We start from the raw sequence: 21,960 nt of genomic DNA on the forward strand, positions 1-21,960 counted from the left end.
GGGCTTCCTGAAGGAATTGCAGAGATGACAATAAGAGCTTGGAAAGAGAAAAGAAACTGAGATGTGCTGAACGATAAATCATAGGAATTTGAGTTTTCATGATAAGCAAGAGAATAACTTTAATTGCACTAAAGTGTGTTTCCAGAAAAAAAATTTTTTCCTGATTAATGTGTATTAATAAATTATTTTTGTTTATTTGGTTCATTAAGTGATTAAGAAAATGAACAAAAAAGTGAAGTAATATCACACAAGGAAGATTGATGGTTGTTGTTTTCCAAAGTAAAAGCAACTGTTTGCATGCATCTTACTTTGATGAGTAACCAAATATTAATAGGCCTGCTGACATGAAGGAAATCAGAGATTTGGACAATCTTTAGTTAAAAAAAATGGATCCAAACAATTATTTGACTATTAAAATACAATTAATTTGATGATGGGTTTTTTTTTTTTTCAATTAATGGATTTGTTTTGGATCTCGGTTGTTCTTTTTACTTCCACCACTGTGTTCTAATTGTGCAGCATACATGCAATACCTCGTGTTTTTCCTCCATACAACCTTGTTCTGTCATAAATCATCATTACTGCAGAGGCTAGATGTTTTTAATTAGTAGCACAATATAATCGCAGGGCAAATTTAAAAAAACAAAAAACAAAAAAAAAACAGCGTGATCAGAGGTGACCGTGCTTGAGGGGAAAATGACGTCACAAAGGTCCTTTCAGCATGTACGCTCCTGATCACCTGTAAACTGGGCAATAGAGGATAGCTGGATATTTTGAGTTGACATTCAGCATGTATATTTTGGACATAAAATATCAAAGCCATTAGCCTTTCTCCTAATCTACCCACATGCCATTTTAGTTCTGACTTGTGTGCCTCTCGTACTCCTTTGGGCACCAAGATGCCCCCATAAACACAATGTTTCTTCCTGCCTCCTTTGTGGCTGCTCAGCTTGCATCGTGCAAAGGGCAGTGGAGTGGAAAGACGCTCACCAATGAGACAAGGATGCTGCTTTTCCTACTGCTCCACCGGAAACAGCTCCAGGCTGGGACTCGACTAGATATTCAGCGCACAGTCTAAACTACTATAGAAATAAATTGATGTTTTGATGAGTAATTTCACAGATATTTTTTTTGTTTGGTTTAAATGAATACTCCTACTGCTATGTTTGACCATTCTGGTTCAATCTGCCATTTTATATTCATTGTGATATGGATAAACTGTTATCACAAACAGTAAACATTTTACAAGTAAATGTCATAATTTTATATTTTCTACATAAGAGTATTGCTGGTGGTTTGATTCGCTGCAGTTGCAGACAATAAAGAATCTAACCCTGGGAATAAACTAAAAAAAAGAAAATGTCACGTTCAATGCTTGACTGACAACTGTGAAAGAGCCGCCACGACCGAGGCTTCACTTAGGGATGCTGTGTCTGCTGGAGGTCAAAGTGCATCTAATAAAGATGACAGGCACTGTCTGCTACAGCAGTCCAGGAAGATGACTATCTATGGACTCTACTGTCAGGCTCGTAGCACTCCTGGCACAAACCTTATTAAAAGATAGATTAAAAAGCAAAAACACAAGACTCAAGCTGTGTACAAATTTCATTTGTATTGGATTGCACATTTTATTGTGGTCAATATGAACATCAGACCATAAAGCCAAACTAATCCTTAGCTTCAGTTCAATGACATGTAAGGACGACTTAGGTCAAATTTACAAAGAGAACGCTTCAAGGTGGAAGAGAAAATAAATCTTAAGTGAGTTACTATTATCCTGAGGAAGTAGGCAGCTCTTTTGTTTCTTAACATTAGGATGGGCTCCGCCTCTTTCTCGTAATACACTGCCCCCTGCTGGAATGAATACGGAAATACAGTACTAGTGGCAAAAACATCATCTTAACAGTACTTAAAACATACATTCTGTCAAATATTGAAAATGCTGGCTTGAATTTGAGCATTCTAGGTATTTTAGACAAATGTCACACAGTGCTCTGTATTTTTTATTTCCTCCATGAATAACATTTAGTGCCTTTTGCTGTTAGTGTTACATTCTTATAAGCCATTCCAACACTGCTGCTAACCACGCAGGTGAACGTGGCGTTGAAGTCCTCTGAGGTGACATTCTTCAGCAGCAAACTCCCCAGATGAATTGTACCATCCTCTAAGGTGGATCTAAAATCAGACACAGATACGCTTGATTCCACACAGTAAATGTTTTGGGGTTATTGGGGGCAATGCTCACGTCTCTAACTCGGTTATTCTGTCATTGCTGTGAATATCTTCAGGGAATGAGCCATTGATGAGCCAGTAGAGGAGGGTCATATCATGGCCACAGTTGGATAAAGCTTCACAATGGAGAATCAATGGATGCCCTGTAGGAAAACATACACACTCGAGTCCAGAATTCTTCAGATCAAGGTTCATGTCTTACCTGGTTGAGCTTTGACTTGCATGTTGTCAGGTCCGATGATGACTGGCACGGAATATTGAGACACTGTCACACACAAATGGAAAATGAAGCACTAAACAACAAAAGCAGATTTAGATAGGCAAAAAAAAAACAAAAAAAAAAAGGAGGGCGTACCTGGAGCGGAATCTGCTAGCAATAGACTTAAAGACCCCAGAGCTGTGGAGGGAAATCATTGCTTTACAACCGTGAACCGGTGAATGAAATGGGCCAATAAAAAAAAAAATATAATAATAATAATGATTACCTTTGATGACTGATGACAGTGTCATAGTGACTCTTCTGGTGTTAAATATTGACTGCTCGCTCTACACATGCCTGTGACGTGTTTATATACAGCTCGGAGGATCTACTTCACGTTTTTAAAGTTCATTTCCGAGGGGAACTCCGATACGAGTCACGTACTGGGTCAAGTAATGTTTTGTACGCAACTCTGACTTTAGCTACATTTCCCGATGATAATGTCTCATCTTGTTAAATATGGCATCATCCTAAAAAACACATACAGTCAATCCCAGGTAATTCTATTTTTAAGAGTTAGGGTAAAAAGGAATACCGAATATGTTCAATAGTCACCAAAGTAAGTCAAATGCAGTCAGCTAATGATTATGAACATCTTTACTGGGGCATTAGTTGCAAAAACCAATTAGGGTGTGACCCCAAAAAAAAAAAAAAAAAAAAATCAGAGAATTGACAAGATATTGAGATCATGATTCAACCCAAACATTAGTACTGGTGATGTGCGCCTAAAAATATATACAAAAAGTACAGATACTTTTTAAAACAGATGTTTGAGTTCATTGCTAGGCTCCCAGTCATTAGAATTGGAGCGTTTTCTTCTCCGTGTAGTCTGTTTGTCCATTTCCCCACACTTGCGGGTCACTCCAGACCGAGGACGTAGTTGATGCCTTGCACAAAGCCGATAATAACAGGCTGCCAGGCCACCAAATAGCGAAGCCAGTCTAAAAGTTGGCCGTACATGACATGTGGCCGTTCCCAGCTACATAAATCTTAAATTAAGGACAAAAATGAATACATTGTCAATATTCTAGTGGTTTTCCATACTTAAACATTCTGTATCTGTAATTGTGATTCTAAAAGGCCACCTTGGCTTGGTTAATTATCAGATGTATCCAGAAACTCAATGCCTTCATTGAAATAAACGAAATTTTGACATCTCTGTCTAAGCTATCAACCAAAATTGAATTTGAAAAGACTGAATACAGTATAAGAAAAGCAGAAATTGTATTTAAGTGATTTTCTTGTAATACGAGTAGCTGGGAAACACCTTTCATAGGTTTAAAAAAAAAAAAAAAAAAAATTACAATTTGTGCCTCAAAAAGGGAAGAGGAACTTTGCATGAATCCACATTAGAAGTTTACTCGCAACGCTTCCGATAAATGACGAGAAGATTAAATTTTCACTTGTGTTCCCCTTGCAAAGTATTCAAATGAGAACTATACGAGGTTCAACTCATTTTAGTGCATGGCGGTGTACGACAAAATGATCACTTTTACCCTGAACTCATTTTGAGTATATTTGACCAAAGGATACGGGTTGCTGAACATCCTCTTGAGATCCACCTTCTCTTTGCAATACGGGCACATCTGCTTCTTTCCCACGATGCACCAACCTCTTATGCAGAACTCATGGAACCTGGATGTGACGTCAAGGCAGATCTAACCTGAGCGTATTCTTTTGAGCTCTTTGCGCAATTTCAGACACTCGTGTGAATGACTCAATCTCACGAGGTTTCGAAAGACACAAACGAGGAACTCTGCTGTTATGTCAGCGATGTGAAGGATACACATGGTTGCAGGATAATCTGTACGTGTTCTCAATGATGCCCTCCTCACTGACATCGACGAGGATGGCTTGTCCACATACGGCGCAGATATTATCAGACAAATGCTTCGTCGGCATTCCGGATGCGCTGTAATACTGCAAGAAGGAGAGACAAAAAGAGTTGCCGTTACTTTTGGAGCAGAGACAGGCGCATCCGCCGTGAGGAAAGTCCATTTGTTTGTTACCCCGACAGTCGACGCCATGAAGTCGGCACACATCTCGGCGAAGTCTCTTCCGAGCACACCGTAGTACAGGCCGTAAAAAAGCAGGGACACGCCAAAGTCCATCGCATCTTCAGGCTTTATCCTGCATGGAGGTACCACAGTGTGATTAGCACTGTATGATCATTAAAACGTTTCTGTTTGTTTTCTGTTTTGTTCAGCAAATGTCAAATGGGGCCTTTTCCCAAATTCAGTTTCAAAAAAACATTTCAAATACATTCAGGTGCACTGTTACAGTAGTTGTAGAACAATCCAAATAATGGCAAACAGCACCATCTAGTGGCCAGTCACATGGTCAGAAATGTCTTTTTTTAAACGTTATATTTTTACACAAAAAATAGACCCATGGCCTACCTGAAAATAAGATTGATGCCAAAAAGTGTAAACATGACAACAGTGTAGCCGACTATCCCGGTGCCATAGCTGATCTTGTAGAGGAGCAGGAACCACTTGTACACCAACCTGCAGCACAGCAGTTCTTTAGGGACCCACGTATTTTTGAACCGACGCGGCACTAAGTTGCATTTTACCTCGGTGTGGTGCAGGCCAGAGGCTTGCGAGTGGCACGGTAGCTAATATATGCTGTGACGACAGAGAAGATAAACCAGGTGGTCAGGAACCTCCACCAGTGAAGTTTGGTAGTAAAGTAGAGAGGAACTACCCACATCTGGAACAGAGTCACCAGCTACAAGACAGCAGCATGATGACACACGTAAACCGGGGACAAACGTTAGCTATGTACACTTTTTTTTTTGTTATTAATTACACACTGCAGCAACGAGTGTTGTTTTCTTACGTTGTAAGACTTAGGGTGCCTCTGCTTCCACTGCACGAGGACGAGCTGGGCGATGACGAGTGTGACGATGAGAATCAGGACCATCTCGGCGTGCATGGCTTCGTGGCCTTTGTGTTTGGCATGCATCTTGGCATGCTCCACCCTGTTAAACAAAAAAAAAAAAAAGGGTGTTCATTCATAGCTAGTAGGAAAAATGTTTGCTTTTACAATGGCACTAATTCCAAGCCTCTGGCTGGCTATACAACATTTGAATACACAAATAATTACAGTTATTTGGATTGAGAAACTTGGCGTTGACAAGACACTAACCTCCACTTCTCCTCCGGTGAGAGCTTAGACGCATCAAACTGTAGACAAGAGACAAAATTATCTTTGTGGCCACTTGATAAATGCAGGGGAGAAATATTAGTGCGACCTTGAAAACAACAAAAGAGAACAATGTCATCATTTGACAATCATCGAGTGGTATATTTACTTGCAACAAAATGATAAAATTGAGTTACAAAGTGATACTGTCGTTTCAAAATGTTATGAAAATGACTGAAACACACCACTCAGTCAACAGCTGACTTAGCTTTGCAGCATTTCAAGCTACTCACTGCACATAAATGAGCCACTTCACATGTAGCCATGCCTTACCTTGCTGTGACTTAATCATGACAGTCGTCATACTAATATTAAACCAGACTTAATTGACTTCTTGCTGTTTTAGATATGACCAAAAAAAAATGGCCACGCCTTTACGGCATTAAAAAACTGGTTACCTTTGACCCCCGCCCACCACGTCACGCTGTATGCTTAAAAGTCACAAATTAGGCAGTTTGGCCATTTTATTCTGCATTGAGTGTTATCAATTATTCACTAATAGAGTTTTAAAGCAGAGACGACCTATTTAAATGACTGCTGGTTGCAAGAATGGGAAACCTTAGCCTTGGAGCTGGCCTTGAAGCTGAACATTTTACTTGTGATGTTGCTTGTCTCGTAAAATGATTTGCTGACTGAAACCCAGCAGGTTAAGGAGAGAAATGAAATAAAGAATATCACCTCTGGTAAACAGAGAGCTTAACAGAGAGACAAGTGCTGACGATGGGCTAAACCTGAGCGTAGAAGCTAACGCGGTGTTTTACGTGTTAGCAACTAGCGTCTGAAACGAAACCCACTCCACCTGTTTGGAGTGTCACGGCTACGCGTATGAGACGTTGCACTCACCTGGATCGGTTCATTATGATGCTCGAGTCCGTGGTCGTGCTCCACACCATCCACCTCTACCTCAAACATCCCGGCCATCTTCAGAGGGCTGCTTTATCTTTCGGAAGCCATTAGCAACTAACAACATGTCATACTGTCACTTCCGGTTTTGTCTCTCCCGGTTTGAGCTTCAAAATAAAACTTCCCAAATGAGCTTTGACCCCATTTTCAAAATGAAATTAACGTTGTTGATTGAATTTTTTCTTTGGATTGTTGTGAAATGTTGCATCAACGTTTTATTTGCAACCATATATAATTTCGAAGCACTTCTCTTTACTCCGGGAATAAATTCCCTTTTTTGTCCAATGAGATTTCAGATTCTATGCATTGCCATGTAATATGTAATCATGTAATGCCCAGGGCCTTGGATGATTGCTAGGGTGTATATACACATATATATATATATTATTTCAAGTCAAAACCTGCATTTTGAGTACTCCCGCTACATTCAGACCGGAAAAGGAAAGCCAAAGTAGCAAAACATGCAAAAAAGGGAGATGCCGATTGGTTGAAATGACAACCTAAGTCTCATCTGATTGGCCAAGAACCAAGACAATGCGGTTTTATTGGTCCGTTTAAATATTTCCGAGGCGACTACTTAAACAATTCCAGTAGGTGCTGCCCGACCAATCTGTCAACATGCGTTGAAATGAGGTTTCATAGTTTTTCTTCCCCCTTTTTGTTTTGTAAATCATGTAATGCACATGAAAACCATTGCATGGTTGCTATAGTTATTAGAAGCACCAGCGAGACAAGGGAAAGCAATATCCAAAACATTAGCGGCATGTTTTCCAGCGGAGACGTTTGGAGGCAATGTGCCGCGGGGACACGCTTCAGGTGATGAATTAATGAAGAGGACCTCTTGGGAGCAAATTGTGTGAAGCAAGCTGAGACTTGCACTGTGACACAAACACAGCAGCTGCGTTCACGATACTAACACAATGGGCATTTTGTTTCCATTTTAATTGTCGTGAAAATTGTCATTCATAATGCATCTTGTGCATTTTTTCCCCTCAAAAAACACAAAATGGAAACGTCAATACTTGCTTAATTTTACTGAACGGAATTATTGTACTAACACAAATATTTGCCAGTGTCAAAGTTTACTATGGGAAGGCTTTTTTTTTTATTTTTATTCAGAATGTGAAAACGGGTTTTTCTGGATCTGAAAGACTGACTAAGAAGGAAAACAATTTTGTGGACTGAAATGAAGTGTTTTCTCAAACTAACAATGTTACTCAACTAGCGTCTTGCTGTCTGTGTCATCGATGGATGCCTCGCCTTCTTCAGAACCAAATCCCGTGTCTCCAGAACTGCTGCTGCCTGATGGTGAAGCTATTTTTGTCTGGCTCTCTGAATTTTTACCCTCGTCATCACATCTTTCGCAAATAACTGGCTCACGCTGTCGCCCGTTCATCCACCCGGCCTCCGCTTTGTTTTCTTGTAATTCTATCTCTTCAAATGTATTGCGCATATTTTCTGTGTCTTCACTGATTCTTTTTTTGGGGCTTTCAGAAAGTATCTTCTTTTCTTCTTCTATATTGAAATGTTTAGCTGGAGCGATTTCATTTACGTCACTTTTGTTAGCGTCAATCTGCTCTTTTTCCATCTGACCTCGCCCTTCCTCCATCTTGACCAAATCCCCGTGTGACGAAATCCTGGAGCTCTCCTCTTCACATTCGCCCTCGCAATGCTCCTTTTCATCCGTTTGCACTTTTATTTTCTCCTCCTCTCCGTGATGCACCGTTACGTCACGTGACGTGCTTTTCTGATCCAGCTGGCTGTTAAAGCCTCTGAAATTATTTTTGGCGCCCAAGATGTATTTGCCGAGGAACGAGGAGCCATCTTTCGACAGCTCGTCGGTCGTACGGTGACCTTCGTCGACCAAGTGGTGATGGACCATTTTCAAGTCATTGTGCATCCTCAAGACGCCTTTGCTCAGCTCGGTGATGCGATTACCGATATCTGATCGGAAAAAGACGCGTCAATTGAATCGTGTGACTTTTGTTGCCATGTCGACGGCCCCACAGCGACATCCGTGTCTCACCTTTCCTCTTGGTCTCCTCAAACTCCCTCCGAGCCGATTCGATGTATCGTTGCACCAGAGCTCTAATCACCTGCTGACGGTACGGAACCTGGTTGCCCTCTGAATCCTTTTTGTCAAACTTCACACAACACAACAAATACACTTTTAGAATTTATTTGATGAAAGTTTGGTCACACTTAATCTTACCAAAGAAGCTATTGGTGGATATTTTGCAGAATTACAGTTCACGCAGCAGCAGATGCGCCTAAAGATGCCCCTGTGGGAAGATGACAAACATTAAAAGTGAAGGGTAAAAAAAAAAAAAAAATTGTAAGTTACTCACCTTAATATGTAAAACAAAGCTTTTGGGGAAGGGATGATGTTGAACGGGACGGGCATGGTGAGACCCTCTCGGAAGTAACTAAGATACAGCTTGGACCTGGCAAACTTCCACTCCACATCTGCATCGTCCTAAAAACACATGCTTCACATTTCCTACATTGTATGCAATTCGAAAAAAAAATACTTTACCTCAATTTTCTGAAAGGAATTGGTGATCATAGCAATAAGCATGTTGAGTAAGACGATGACAATGACAAGCGTGAAGATTCCGTACAGAATCCGTCCGACAAATTCGGCCAAGACAAACTGCGGCATGTCTACGTAGTCCTGGTTGGCCACACCGAACATGGTCCAGAAAAGAAAGTGAAACGTCTCGTTAAACCTGCAATGAAGAAACCCAAAAAAAAAAAAACAATCTAATGTTTGTCTCGGTTGGATGATGTCACTTTCTTTCGTCACCTGCCAAGACGCGGTGAGATGACATAAGGGACGTAGACATTATTGATCCCGCATAGGAAGGCCGTTCCGATGATCATCAGGATGAACATGAATCTGAAAAGCCACGTGGACAAAAGATGAAGACAAAACAATGACGCCGCAGCCAAATAGCGCCTCGTCGTCACCTCATCATGTCGTCAATCATCTTGCCGATGGAGATCTGGAGCGTTCCTAGTGACTCGTGCGCCGGGAGAATGTAAGCGAGCCTTGTGAAGCTCATCATACTCGTCACGGCGAACAGAACCTCCGCAATCAACTGAGGGTCCTCCTGACGCCAGTCGTCACGTACTGCCGCCAAGAAAGATTAACAAGAGTGGCTTTGAAGCCACAATCGTGTTTGGTTTCCTACCCGTCTGGGTGAAGTAGACGCACTCCTCCTCCGAGTTGTTTGTGTCGAGACACAAATGACCCTTGAGCATGATGAGCACACGTAAGGCGAAGGAGGCCAAGTACATGCTGAGCACCACCACATCCAAGCAGTTCCACCAATCCAGGAAGTAACTCCTCAGACCTTCGATCCACACTTCCTTGCATTCATACCAGAAGAAACCTAGCGAGACAACGCACGTCTCGGCTCGAGCCTACAACGACACGAGCGAACGAACGGGAACTCACCGACCACCCAAACCATGTGGAAGGAGCTGTGCAAGATGTTCTGCTGCCTCGCCGCAAACGTATCCCGGTACATCTCCATGGTGATGGATTCCCCGAGTAATGTGATGAGGAACCACAGATAGGAAGCGGAATGAAGAAGGAACTTGATGACGGGAGTCTTTAGGATCTTTCCCACCTGAATCAGCGAGTCAATATTTGAATGAGCACAGCTGGCAAGGATGAAAATTTGGTTTACTTTTGACTTTGGTGCAATCCAGTAGGCGAGGCAGAGGAAGGGCATTGTGAAAAAGATCCAGACGGAGACAAAGAGCTTCCACGCAGTTCTGCTACCTCTCCAACCTGCCAGGTTGCCACACCAGATTGAAGACAGAACTTGTTGGCAGATGGGGTGGGCGACAAACTGCACGAAAAGACAAACGATGAGGAACGTGCGCACGATTGAGTCGTCCCGATATGACATCTGGGCTACCTGCTTCTGGTTGTAGTTGACAGCCAGGCGTAGTCTTGACAGGTTCGGTATGCCTTCCTCGAAGGCCTGCTCGTCCAACGCCTCCTGGCTCTCGTCTCCGCAGCTGTTGAGAATGGTGGTCACCTCGCTCTGGTTGCGGCACATACCCAACAACTCCACGGCAAATTCTTGACAAAGCTCCTCCAGGCTCAGGTACTGAGGCTGCATGGGAAACGTAGACTGGGTGGACAAAAAAAAAAAAAAAAAGACGAGGAGACAAAAAGGCAAGCACTGACCTTGAACTCTGGTTCATTCCGAGATAGTTTGCGGAGTTCTCTGCTGAGGCTGAAAGCGCTGAGCATGGCATCGTCGGACGTGATGGAGAGGTAAGCGCGGCTGGCGATGCCGCGGTAGGTGTTGATGCGGGACAAGGAGAACTTGAGCAGGTCGTATTGACGCCCGTTACGGCACTCCAGGCAGGCGCAGGAGATCTTGTGCGGCCACGGGATGACGTGACCCTTTCGGGTCAGCATGGTGACGATGTCGTAAAGATCTTTCTGGCACGCCAGGGTCAGCGGGGTCACACCGGGGGCAAATTGCGAGTTGTCGATAGAGTGGTCATAGATGGCTTGAGAGAAGGAACGCACGTCCATCTTGTTGCCTTTTTCCTGATCCAGGCGGTCCAGCAGGAGCTTGACCACCCTCGGCTGGTTGGTGTCCACGGCAACGAGAAGGGCCTCGTGAATCTGACGGAAGTCGAATTTGACCCCCTGGAGGAGGGCGTCCATGATGCAGTCGCTCCCCAGGCGGATGGACAGGTTGAGGGCCTCCCTCCAAAGGCGATCTTCAGAGTCGTCCAGCTGGCGGATGATGCCGTCGCCCGTCTTGAGTAGGCTGCAAACCAGCTCCATTTTCCCTTCCTGGATGGCGCCGATGAGCTCCGGAGGGAACTGCATTTTTTTGTTCATGATCTCGCGCCATTGATCTGGCTGACAGACAACACAGGCACTTTCACTACTTTCACTTGTTCATTTGTGATGTTGTAAAAATCAGCAAAAAAAAAAACCTACTCACCGTGAGGTTTTGCATCTCTGGTGGAAAAAAGAAAAAAAGATGACCCGGACAAATTTGGAGCAATTATCCTGTTCCACACAATGAAAACAGATGGAGGCGATAGACATGCGAGGTAAGCGCTTTGACAATCTGTGGTCATGTGAAGCTCTCTGTAAGGAACCTAAACTTTCACGCGCTCCCCCATGGGGATCCCAGCCAATTAAAATGTAACCTGGCTCAAAGTGTTTCTGCTAGATTGTGACCTCCTCTGCTGAAAACAGAGCAATGGTATCAATTAGGGGGGTTGGTTACTGTACACACAGCAGGTGTCATCATTCCCTGTGGAAATGGAAGGGAAAAAAAATAAATAAAAGGGACGCTACATTTATAAAAATCGTTGCAGTTCACGTCTAGAATTAAAAATGTTCACATTGTTTTGTTTGCTTACTTTGATTAATAATATTTGATTAGTAAGCCTGCTGGCCACAGTGTTTTCATATTATAAACAAACCAATTTGCGTCTATTATTCTACTCATTCAACTAGGCTGCGTCTTTGAAACACTAGAGGGCGCTAAAAGACTGCTACAAACAAAATATACGTCGAGAATGTCAGCCGAGAAGTTCGTTTAGTTACCAATTTTAGTTTTTATTTATTTAAAAGTGGTACAAACTCCCTAAACAAATAACTACTTTAAAGGGGAATATTTATAACAATTTAGAAAGGTTGCTTGCTAAAAGCAAAAAATAAAAGCAGTTTGATTTTTAAAACTCTGTTAAATAACAATTCTAGAACTTCTTTTTGATGATAGGACAATGATAGGACTTTTTTAAAAAACAAATCTCAATCAATGAACACTATTTTTTAGTTCAAAAGGAGCTTCCATCCTACGACAATTGAAATGCAGGACACTTGGATGATGAGCAAACCTGATGTTTTGTATTGGAGCCCAAATATATTTGATTAAAAAAAAAAATCACTGAATTAATAATAATAATAAAAAAAATACCACTCATTAGTCTGCAAATTCTCAATTAAAATTGGATTTAAATACAACAAAAATCATCTAAATAAACACAAAGGAAATAAAAAGTCTAATTAAAGTTACTTTAAATAGCGGCAGATCCTGCATCATGACTGAACCATTTAAATGACGGTAAAAAATCCACACTTTGCCAAGAAAAGGGTTGGTCAAAAAATAAGTCAGCATCGTGTCTCAGTGATGGGAGTCTAGCTCAAATAAAACAAGTACCTATTCTCATCTAAAACTACAAAACAAGTACAACAACTCTGGTTTCACATAAAACGAGAGTTCACATTACGAGCAACAGCGCAGGGACAGCTCAGTAGATTTTAGTGATGGTCTTTTCGGGATTCCGCATCCTCCTTCATTTTCTGCTCCTGCATCCGACTGCGGGCGGAGGCTGGGTAGAAAAGTAGTTTGCGTTAGCTATGGGACTCATTCCAAGTTCAATTTGACAACATGAATGGAAACAGTGCAGATGTGAACTCACTCAAATCATTGAGCTTCTGGAACAGTGTTGAATCTCCATCAGATTTGCTGTTTAAAAAAAACAACAACCATTATGCACTCTCCAAAACTATTATTGATGTAACAACGTCTCATGCCAGAAGAGGGCGCTTTTCACCCACCTTCCATCTGTCTTATCTATCCCATCAGCATCGAATCGTAACCTCTTGAGAATTTTCGGGGCGCCTCCGTGATCTGAGATTCTCTTCAAGGAGCGCTCGCCGCTGCTGACCATCTGGTTAATCTTTTGGAAGCAATTAGGAGTCTACACATGAGAAAAGAAAAATTATGCATGAATATAAAGCCTTAAAGTGGTAAACAAAAACAAAAGGAGCATACCCCAAATGATTCACCGATGGAGACCAGCATTCTGCAAACAGACAAACAAGATCAGCCAATCGGTCAAGACGTCGATGCGGTGCCACTGTGAGGCGCTGACCTGCTGCGGGGAGTCATGTTGCCGGGGGAGCGCGAGTTCTTCATCGGCGAGATGTACACGTTGCAGCTTCCGGGCACGCGCAGAGGTGAACTGGGAAATTTATAAGGACTACGTGGAATTTGCGGGATCGGCGAAAGGGTCGGCGGCTGGAGGGAGGGAGGGAGGGAAAGATTCCGGTCACTCGTGAATCAGGTGTGTAGCAGAAGGGGAACATTTAAAATACGCAGGAGTTGAGGAAGCCTTACTCTTGTTGACGCATATTGCAGGATGTTGGTTTTCAGTTTCTGTATGAAAACATCGTTGTAGAAGATGATGATGGAGTCGTAGCGGCCCTCCGTGATCAACACGTGCTTGAAAGTCTGCACGAGAACAGATGTCAAGTTGAGAAGCCTGGGAGGGAGGGGCTTGAGAAACAAGGCTTGTCCAAAGATGGGGTCACCTCCTGGTTGGTATTTGGCATGTTCTTGTACGACGACACGATGGCCTTGAAGAGCAGATCCATGCCCTTAACTTTGCATATGGCGAACATGGCTGACATCATCAACTAGAAGGGAACACCAGCGTGATGTCAAGCGGACCAAAATATGAGCATATAAGACGGAAAATTTGACGAGGCTACCTGGTCCAGGTGCCGATCTCTCATCAGCTCGTACTTATGCTGCAGCGTGTACTGGAAGAGCGTCCAGATGATGGGCTCCAACTCCGGGTGGGAGGAAAGCAGATAGGAGCAAAGCATCTTCAGTCTGGTGTAGGCCAGGCGGTACACTACAAGGAGGAACATCTGACATTTCTTACAAGTAATTTTGCTCATACATTTTTTATGTAGTGAATCCTACATTTCTTATAGAAGAGGCTGAGTGAGTTGGACTTTAGTTGACGAGGGTTTTGGCCCACAGCTTGGGTTGCAGGGTGACTTCGCGCCGGAGCGGAGGCTGGAGTGCCCGGCGCGGTGGCGGGCGAGTCGGGCGGCAAGATGCGAAGGCACGGCCGAGTGGGGGACAGATACCTGACGCAGAGAAAATGGTGAATGTGAATCACGGCGCATCATCGAAGCTGACGGACTCACAGGTCGGCCGCTGTATGGTTGTGCTGCAACTGCTGGCTGAAACTTGCAAGCGTTTCCGCTTGTTCCACTGCGCCGCCTTCATGCTCCTGCTTCAACAGCTCCAACAGAGTCGAACCCTGGAAGAAGCAATAAAAAAATCTTTTCTATTGACTTGAGTTTCTCGTGAGACATATGAGCGAACTCGTGTGACACTTGGGTGCGGTTTCAACAACAGCTGCAGGTACAGACACGCAACGAGTGTCTTCTTTTGGAGTCCTGCTTATACTTGACAGCTCTTCACTGACATATGGTTCGTGGGCAAAGTCCACTGGTGCCTTTTTATTAGCTCAAAGTCAAAACAATTTAAAAAAAAAAAAAAGACTGTAAACAAAAAAATGATATTGAAATTGAAGGCAGGTGCAAAAACATAAGTAGGAAGGCTTTACCCAGGGTGGAAGCTCCTCCCTTTTCTTTTGTCCTAGATCGACTGACACTTGTAAAAGACCTTCAGACCGAGCAGGCTGGCTCCAGGAAACAGAAGCGATACGAGAAACACCAAAAAAAAAAAGAAGAATCGCTTTGCGTTTACACGGCTGAAAGAGACTTTAAAGGAAGTGAAAGAACTAAAGTCCTTCCCATCGTCACCGATTATCAACAGAGGGTGCAAGGCAGGACGCTTAGATAGAGCAAAAAAAAAAAAAAGGATCGAGTTGAGCCGCAGAAGCTTCTTGGAGCTATTTTTCTCTCCCAATACAAATGCAAACAAAGAGGGGACGGCTGCGGACCGGCGGATGAACAGGTTTGACACACGCCACGACAATTCCACTCTGTAAATGTTGCAGCTTCCTTGAAAAATGTTCAACGGTACGCTGAGTGGCGCTCACACGTCGATGTGCAACAAGAGCGACGACTTCAAGTACCCGCTATACAGCACCGTTTTCAGCCTGGTCTTCGTCTTTGGATTCCTCTTCAACCTGCTGGCCGTCTACATTTTTGGCTGCACGTTAAAGACGAGGAACGAAACCACCACGTACATGATCAACCTGGTGGTGTCCGACTCGCTCTTCGTCCTCAGCCTGCCCTTTCGGATCGTCTACTTCATCAAGCGGGAATGGATGTTCGGCAGCGAGCTGTGCAAGATTTCCGTGGCGCTTTTCTACACCAACATGTACGGCAGCATCCTCTTCCTCACCTGCATCAGCATCGACCGTTTTCTGGCCATCGTGCACCCGTTTCGCTCGCAAAAAATCCGGACCAAGCGCAACGCCAAACTGGCCTGCGTGGCGGTGTGGGTGCTGGTTCTTTCTGGAAGCATCCCAACCGGGTTCCTCCTGGACACCACCTCGGACAAAAACCTCAACGCTTCATCAAACTACTGCTTTGAAAACTACTCCAGTAAGCAGTGGAGGTCGGAGCTTTCCAAGGTGGTGATGTTTATCGAGACGGTGGGCTTCGTCATCCCGCTGATGGTCAACCTGTTCTGCTCCGGCATGGTTCTACTGACTTTGAAGAAACCTCAGACCATCAGCCGTGGCGGTAGCATCAATAAGACCAAAGTTTTGAGGATGATCGTGGTGCATCTACTCATCTTCTGCTTCTGTTTCATCCCCTACAACGTAAATCTCATGTTCTACTCTCTAGTCCGGACCAAAGTCCTCAAAGGATGTTACGCCGAACATGTGGTTCGAACCATCTACCCCATTTCTCTGTGCATCGCCGTGACCAACTGCTGTTTCGATCCCGTCGTTTATTACTTCACTTCGGAGACCATCCAGAGCTCCATCAAACGCAAGTCCACCGTGTGGCACAACGGTGTCAAGCTTCTCGACAGGTTGCATGGAGACAGCCCCAGGTTGACACACAGAACTCTGCCCTTGAGGCCTCTGAAAAACAACCTGACGGATACAGAGGTTTTACAGTCGAAAAAGAATGTCACCATGTGAAGACTTGTGTTGGAGGGGAAAAAAAAAAAAAAAAAAAAGACTCACAACTGAAAACGTAAACAGGAACCAAAGAGTGTTTGAATGGACACAAATGTGTGGGAACTTGACACAATACAGTTCCCGCCTCGTGCCATTGTGTATTAGCGACTCTACGGAGAAATTTGAACGCTTCTTCAAATGTCAATTTTTTCCTTCATGCTATTTTGTGTGTATGATGAAAGCAGTATTAGAGCTGTTTCAATGTACTTCCTTTCAACAGCTTTCAGGCACTTTACTGAGAAGTACGCTCTCAGAAAGATTCATTCCGAAAGTAAATAAAGCAGTTCAGGGTTGATTTTATGACCAAACTCTCGGTTGTCACAAATGAGTCATATCATTGCTTTCGTCACGACTTATAGGTAGCATGAGCAGCTGATGGGGCAAATGTGCGATGACTCAAAGAATAGTCAGGTGTGGTCAATGAGTAACAAAAGTCAACTACCCGACTCGTTCATAATACTACAACTGATATGAAATAACAGAATCCGTCACCAGTTGAAAAAGTGGACACGGTGCGGCTTGTTTGCACGCCGACAAGTTGTCCTTTCTTGCAAAAGCTGAGAGCTAAAACATTCCTGTCAGGAAGCTTTGCCCGAGGGGTTCTGCTCTAACACGGGGAAATGCCTCACCGCCCTTACAACATCAGCATGCGAGCAACAACACGCTTTGAGAGACGTGTCGGATTCCAGACTAAATTGCGTCACACCCGCAGGATTGCGAGTGAGAATCGTGATGAAGCAGCAATAGCAATAGCGGCAATTCACGACAAAAAGTTTGTTGTCTTGAAATAAAAAAAATAGCACGGTCAAAGGTCTAATTTTTTTTTTGTGTGACTAGAATTTTTTTTTGCTGAATTGAATGGATTTGACCTTCTTTTTGAGTTGCGAAAAAAATCACTGACCGTCTTCCATGCGATGCACTCCATAATGAGGTTCTCGCAGGTTTCGAGATGCTTGACGATGTCTTTGCTGAGAGTTGGGTCGGCTTTGATGAAACTCTCAATAACTTTGTAGAAGTCAAAGGCGCTGAGGTTCAAAACATCCAGTATCCACGGAAAGCACCGGTCCGCTTCGTCTGGGTTGCCGCCACTGCGGCCATTATTGTGACCGCCAGTCTTAAAACTGCTCTCTAATAATGAGAAAAAAAACAAAAACAATGTAAGGATATATCCAGATTCCAGACTGACTAAAGTTCAAACTTTCAACATTGAAAAATGCACCTCCGTATGTTGCCATGACAACCTCCAGAGCACAGGCCAAAAGTGAAGTGTGGAACGTAGAGTCATTGAGGAGTTTGCTAAAATGGAAGGGAAGTAAATTAAGACCAAGAATACCCAACGGTCAACTGAAGTAGAAATGAATACATGAATTGAAAAAAGCATTTATACCTGAAATTTTGCACAGAGAGTCGTTTCTCTTCCTAAAACAAACAAAAAAAAAGAACATTTTTTTTTAGTTATAAGTAACACATTTGATTTCTTGTCTCAGATTCATCTTCTGACTTTATGGGAGACCAGATTTTTTTTTTTACTCAATGCCACTTGAAAAAGGTTTGAATCAAATACAGTACCGATTTCAGCATCGCCTCCATGACTTTGTAGTAGAGTTTGACAGCAAGTGTAAATCTCTGGTATAAAAAATAACATCAAGCACAATACGTAGCAGAAATATTGCTTAGCATCTCGGAGCGTTCTTTGAATACCTGCTTCCCGAGAGTGACCAAACTCGAGCCAACTGCCTCCGCAAACCTCTGGCTGAATTTTGATCCCATTGTCTCCAAACGCTTCAACACATCCCGAGTTGGATCCACGGTACAGTTCTGAAAACACAAGAGTCGGGAAATCACACATGGGGCTGAACTTTACATTTGGGGGGGGGGGGATTGTAGAGACGTGCCTTGAAGTAGGTCTCTAAATTGGCGGACGGACAGTCGCCGCGAGAGTTGAGATCTCCCCTCAACTGTTGGATGGAGGTCATGGCGGCTCTGACGGGGAAAAAAAAAAAACAACCAAAAAAAAACCCCCGCAATTATATACCAAATTGGAATACATTTCCAAAAGCAATATTTCCTTCATTTATCAGCTGAGGATGCAAATAACAATAATTAAAAAAATATATTTGATACCTACCTGATTGGAGTCTGCGGGACGGGCACGGCATCTTCTTCTGGCATGTTCTTTTTAGGTGTTCTCTCCACTTGAACCCTTGGAAAGAGGATGTATGAATTATGCTTTTTTTTATTTTTTTTATTTCCATTTCAACACACAGATTTGAGTGTAAAATCCTTACGGGTCCAATTTAGGCAAAAGAAGCGTCTCATCGCTGTCCAAAAATAGCCGTGCATCAACGTCTCTACTCTTGAGGTAGTGCTCTTCGTACTGCTGGTTGATGCTGCTGGCCTGTGGTTACAAATAAAATGTCATTTGAATGATAGATTTCTAGATAGATGTTTGTTGCAATAAACAGTCCATGTTGTGAGAACATTCACAAGGCACACCTGAGGTAGTCCAGAAGATTTGAGAAGATCCAGAGACACCAGGAAGGCAGAGAAACTGGTCTGATAGACATTTTTGACCTGCAAATCCAATTAACACGAAGGTACATTCAGATTCAAGATGATGCTCATCGAGACGGAGGGAGACAAACCTCGTCTAAATTGCACTGATTCTCCTTGCACAAGGTTTCAAGAAGCAGCATGTCCACCTCTGGCTCGGCGACTCGTGCTTTGGCGTTGTTCTGGTTGCGACGTGACGTGCGTGTGACAGGGATCTGGACTTTGCTGATGGATGATTCTGACAACAACAACAACGATAAACACTTGATTTTCTCCACTGGCTGCATACTGGAAAATATTCACCCAACTGACAAAAGAACTGACCAAAAAAGAAAACCAAGTAAAAGAATACAAAAAATGTAAATAAATAAAAACCAGAAATCATAAATAAAAAATAAATTTAAATAAATAAATATCCTGGCTTCATAAGCTACAAGGATGTAAACGCTTATTCGTGGGCAGAAAGGAAAGGGAACAAAATGTGATAAGAACATACAAAACAATTTACAAGCTGATAACAGCATCGTAAAACGTCATGCTTCTCCGCGTTTACGTAAGTTTGTAATCTGCAACCAATGACGCTTGTTGTGTCTTACGGTAAAGAGGCTGCAGTAGTTCAGGAGGGCATCGCTTGATGAATAACTCCAGAGTGCACAGCAGCAGCTGAAATGATATGACCAGGTCATCCTCCATCTGCAAGGCCTTTCCTGCACGAGAAACACCATTGCGGTGTCAAAATCCATTGTTGGGCAACACAAACACAAATATCAGGACCAAAACATTCCAATCCAGTCAGACTTAACTAACCCTTGGCCAAAAGGAACATCGTCCAGCAGCTCCGCATGAGCTCACTCTCACTGAAAAAAACAGACAGTGAATAATTAAAAATCAGCATACAACCATTAAACCAAGCAGGAAAATATTCAACTTACTTGGCTTTGGGGACCTCAACAAAGATTTTTTTGCATGTCCTGAAACAACAAGTATTATTATATTGTAAAAAACAGGTTAGCCATTTTGAATTGCACTGCTGTGTGTGTGTGTGTGTGTGTGTGTGTGTGTGTGTGTGTGTGTGTGTGTGTGTGTGTGTGTGTGTGTGTGTGTGTGTGTGTGTGTGTGTGTGTGTGTGTGTGTTAACTCACTTCTCATATCTCTGGTAAAGAGCCAGGGTCACATCATATTTGTTCTCCAAGCGTATCAGTGCTGAATTCACCTTGGAGCTTATTGCGTCCAAATTGACGTCCAACTTCCGAACCAGAGTCACAAACCGCTTTAGACTAATAAGAAACACAAAACATTGTCATATCCAATATTTTGCTTCAAAATTTAAACAGACATTTATTTGCTGGTACTGCAGTAACATAATACATGATTATGAATACTTACTTCATAGAGACTGCTTTTAAGACCTGAGTTATGGTGAAGGAAGCAGCATCCATGTCGATCACAACAGCGTACAGACAAGCCCCCCATAAACTTTTCTGATCTTCCTAAAGTGAGATGATTGAAATTTGCGCAGTTCAACATTTTTGAAGAATTCAGAAAGTATTTAAATGACGACAATTTGTATAGAATACAACTCAACTATTAACGTAGCCTAAACTTTGTGCAGCTATCAAACAAATTCCAAAAATTTGTAACTACACTAAAATTGATTTGAACTCACAAAACTACTTGGCAGCTATTTGTTCAAAAGAGGGAATGATAAAAGCTTATATGCAAGTTGGCTACGTACAGCAAATTCATCCAGGGACTCCTGACGACTTTTGTACATCTTCCAGGAACGGTCACAAACCAGATCAGATACATGGAGGCTTTTGCACAAAGCAACAAAATCAGCATCTTTGTCTCTGTGCCTAGAAAGTGGGAACAGATCATAACTTATTTGCCAACAATCTTTCGCACTGATCTTGTGCTAACGTACCAAATGTCAACGAAACATTCGATTATAAAACGACCCAGCTACCTGAAGTGGTTTGTTAGTCAATGACGGTTTTAATGTAACTTAAAACAAGCGTGGTCATGTATTGGCTAAATTGTAAATTTGTTGAAAGGTAAGGTGGCTTACTTTTTGACCGCTAACTCGGGGCTCGTTTTGATGTCCGGGGAGGAAGTTTCAGCTCTCTTTTTTGTCTCTTTGCTTAGGGTCGTCCCGGCACTACGCCTCTTCGGTGGCATCTTTGTAACCCGCTAACAAACAAGCAAATGCGGCAATTTTTAAAGTATGTCAAATAAAAAAAAAACCACTAAATTTAAAACCTAGTCCGCCGAGTGTGTTTCGACAACACAAAACATAGATAACTTCCGGAAACCGAAAATGGTAGGGTTCGATTTTAGTCATAAGAATGCACGCTGTGTAGGAGACAGTTTCAGGCGATTAATACGTGCACCCACGTAGTTGGATACAAACCGTTTTCAACTTTTTATACGAGGAAAGTAATTTTATATTAATTATTAGGTACCGGTAATGGACGTTTGGTTGACCGTTTTGCAGCGGGAACCGCAGTACTGAATCGGGTGACCGTAAAACTGTAAGAAACGAGCGAACCCAAACTCATGAGACAAAACCGCGGGAAAACGTATACGCAACATCCGCTAATTTGCATATATCCCGCAGCTCTACGTCACGAGTAGATAGTCTGTCTTGTTGTGTTATTATGAATAAACGAATCAATTATCTGCCATATAATATGCCGTTTATGGGCTTATTTAAGTTATGATTGCCCTGATTTTCTTTATTTTATACTACATCAGTGTTCGTGGATTCGCTTCAGTACTTCGATTCACCACTGCCCTCTTCTGGTAGCATAGCGTACGTGCTTGTAGGAAAGTAATGATACTAAAAAGGA

General features: G+C 42.8%; 5 protein-coding genes across 5 annotated transcripts; 1 reads left to right on the forward strand and 4 right to left on the reverse strand.

The window, feature by feature from the left end:
* Positions 1-1,624: 1,624 nt before the first annotated feature.
* On the reverse strand, positions 1,625-2,913 carry LOC147043423 (uncharacterized). Its single transcript, XM_085936653.1, has 5 exons — positions 2,718-2,913; positions 2,588-2,629; positions 2,435-2,497; positions 2,246-2,375; positions 1,625-2,175 (listed from the first exon to the last, which is right to left on the reverse strand). The coding sequence occupies exons 1-5, from the start codon at positions 2,740-2,742 to the stop codon at positions 2,004-2,006; spliced, it is 432 nt and encodes a 143-aa protein (XP_085792779.1). The 5' UTR covers positions 2,743-2,913; the 3' UTR covers positions 1,625-2,003.
* A 213-nt stretch (positions 2,914-3,126) lies between these two features.
* On the reverse strand, positions 3,127-6,740 carry rnf121 (ring finger protein 121). The gene is made up of 9 exons (XM_085936652.1): positions 6,542-6,740; positions 5,642-5,679; positions 5,333-5,474; positions 5,067-5,221; positions 4,891-4,998; positions 4,501-4,621; positions 4,278-4,411; positions 4,025-4,126; positions 3,127-3,470 (listed from the first exon to the last, which is right to left on the reverse strand). Exons 1-9 carry the CDS (start codon positions 6,617-6,619, stop codon positions 3,350-3,352), a joined length of 999 nt encoding a protein of 332 aa, XP_085792778.1. The 5' UTR covers positions 6,620-6,740; the 3' UTR covers positions 3,127-3,349.
* An 858-nt stretch (positions 6,741-7,598) lies between these two features.
* Positions 7,599-11,598, reverse strand: LOC147043425 (short transient receptor potential channel 2-like). Its single transcript, XM_085935980.1, has 13 exons — positions 11,584-11,598; positions 10,806-11,498; positions 10,531-10,731; positions 10,297-10,461; positions 10,062-10,236; positions 9,796-9,996; positions 9,572-9,734; positions 9,408-9,500; positions 9,138-9,330; positions 8,950-9,077; positions 8,814-8,883; positions 8,628-8,745; positions 7,599-8,545 (listed from the first exon to the last, which is right to left on the reverse strand). Exons 1-13 carry the CDS (start codon positions 11,596-11,598, stop codon positions 7,815-7,817), a joined length of 2,946 nt encoding a protein of 981 aa, XP_085792106.1. The 3' UTR covers positions 7,599-7,814.
* Positions 11,599-12,210: 612 nt separating this feature from the next.
* On the reverse strand, positions 12,211-21,667 carry rb1 (retinoblastoma 1). Its single transcript, XM_085936205.1, has 28 exons — positions 21,574-21,667; positions 21,180-21,301; positions 20,847-20,967; positions 20,498-20,601; positions 20,254-20,388; positions 20,044-20,082; positions 19,919-19,968; positions 19,708-19,818; positions 19,204-19,349; positions 19,055-19,132; positions 18,847-18,956; positions 18,687-18,761; positions 18,454-18,541; positions 18,260-18,376; positions 18,128-18,184; positions 17,946-17,977; positions 17,778-17,854; positions 17,460-17,686; positions 14,598-14,713; positions 14,368-14,537; positions 14,151-14,296; positions 13,971-14,075; positions 13,777-13,890; positions 13,532-13,677; positions 13,432-13,462; positions 13,215-13,357; positions 13,076-13,122; positions 12,211-12,985 (listed from the first exon to the last, which is right to left on the reverse strand). The coding sequence occupies exons 2-28, from the start codon at positions 21,287-21,289 to the stop codon at positions 12,915-12,917; spliced, it is 2,766 nt and encodes a 921-aa protein (XP_085792331.1). The 5' UTR covers positions 21,290-21,301; positions 21,574-21,667; the 3' UTR covers positions 12,211-12,914.
* Positions 15,070-17,346, forward strand: LOC147043427 (lysophosphatidic acid receptor 6-like). The gene has a single exon (XM_085936206.1). The coding sequence runs from the start codon at positions 15,431-15,433 to the stop codon at positions 16,517-16,519; it is 1,089 nt and encodes a 362-aa protein (XP_085792332.1). The 5' UTR covers positions 15,070-15,430; the 3' UTR covers positions 16,520-17,346.
* Positions 21,668-21,960: the final 293 nt, after the last annotated feature.

The sequence above is a fragment of the Syngnathus leptorhynchus genome, chromosome 17 (assembly GCF_054491065.1).
Source record: "Syngnathus leptorhynchus isolate UIUO chromosome 17, UIUO_Slep, whole genome shotgun sequence".
Lineage (NCBI taxonomy): Eukaryota > Metazoa > Chordata > Actinopteri > Syngnathiformes > Syngnathidae > Syngnathus > Syngnathus leptorhynchus.

Bases quoted from the DNA above. Each gene is read 5' to 3' on its own strand.
- rb1 (XM_085936205.1), bottom strand. From the start codon at position 21,289: ATGCCACCGAAGAGGCGTAGTGCCGGGACGACCCTAAGCAAAGAGACA. The intron at 18,542-18,686 runs GTAGGTATCAAA...TTTCCCCGTCAG, and splicing joins GTCCCGCAGACTCCAATCAG to AGCCGCCATGACCTCCATCC. The intron at 14,297-14,367 runs GTAGGATTCACT...TCCTCCTTGTAG, and splicing joins CAGCCTCTTCTATAAGAAAT to TGTACCGCCTGGCCTACACC.
- LOC147043427 (XM_085936206.1), top strand. From the start codon at position 15,431: ATGTTCAACGGTACGCTGAGTGGCGCTCACACGTCGATGTGCAACAAG.
- rnf121 (XM_085936652.1), bottom strand. From the start codon at position 6,619: ATGGCCGGGATGTTTGAGGTAGAGGTGGATGGTGTGGAGCACGACCAC. The intron at 4,622-4,890 runs GTAGGCCATGGG...ACCTCCATGCAG, and splicing joins GGCATCAATCTTATTTTCAG to GATAAAGCCTGAAGATGCGA. The intron at 4,127-4,277 runs GTATCCTTCACA...CGTCACATCCAG, and splicing joins AGATTATCCTGCAACCATGT to GTTCCATGAGTTCTGCATAA.
- LOC147043423 (XM_085936653.1), bottom strand. From the start codon at position 2,742: ATGACACTGTCATCAGTCATCAAAG. The intron at 2,630-2,717 runs GTAATCATTATT...TTCCCTCCACAG, and splicing joins ACTGTCATCAGTCATCAAAG to CTCTGGGGTCTTTAAGTCTA. The intron at 2,498-2,587 runs GTACGCCCTCCT...TGTGTGTGACAG, and splicing joins GCTAGCAGATTCCGCTCCAG to TGTCTCAATATTCCGTGCCA.
- LOC147043425 (XM_085935980.1), bottom strand. The intron at 9,331-9,407 runs GTGACGAAAGAA...TCTTCATTGCAG, and splicing joins ATCTCACCGCGTCTTGGCAG to GTTTAACGAGACGTTTCACT. The intron at 8,884-8,949 runs GTGAGTAACTTA...ATCTTCCCACAG, and splicing joins GCTTTGTTTTACATATTAAG to GGGCATCTTTAGGCGCATCT.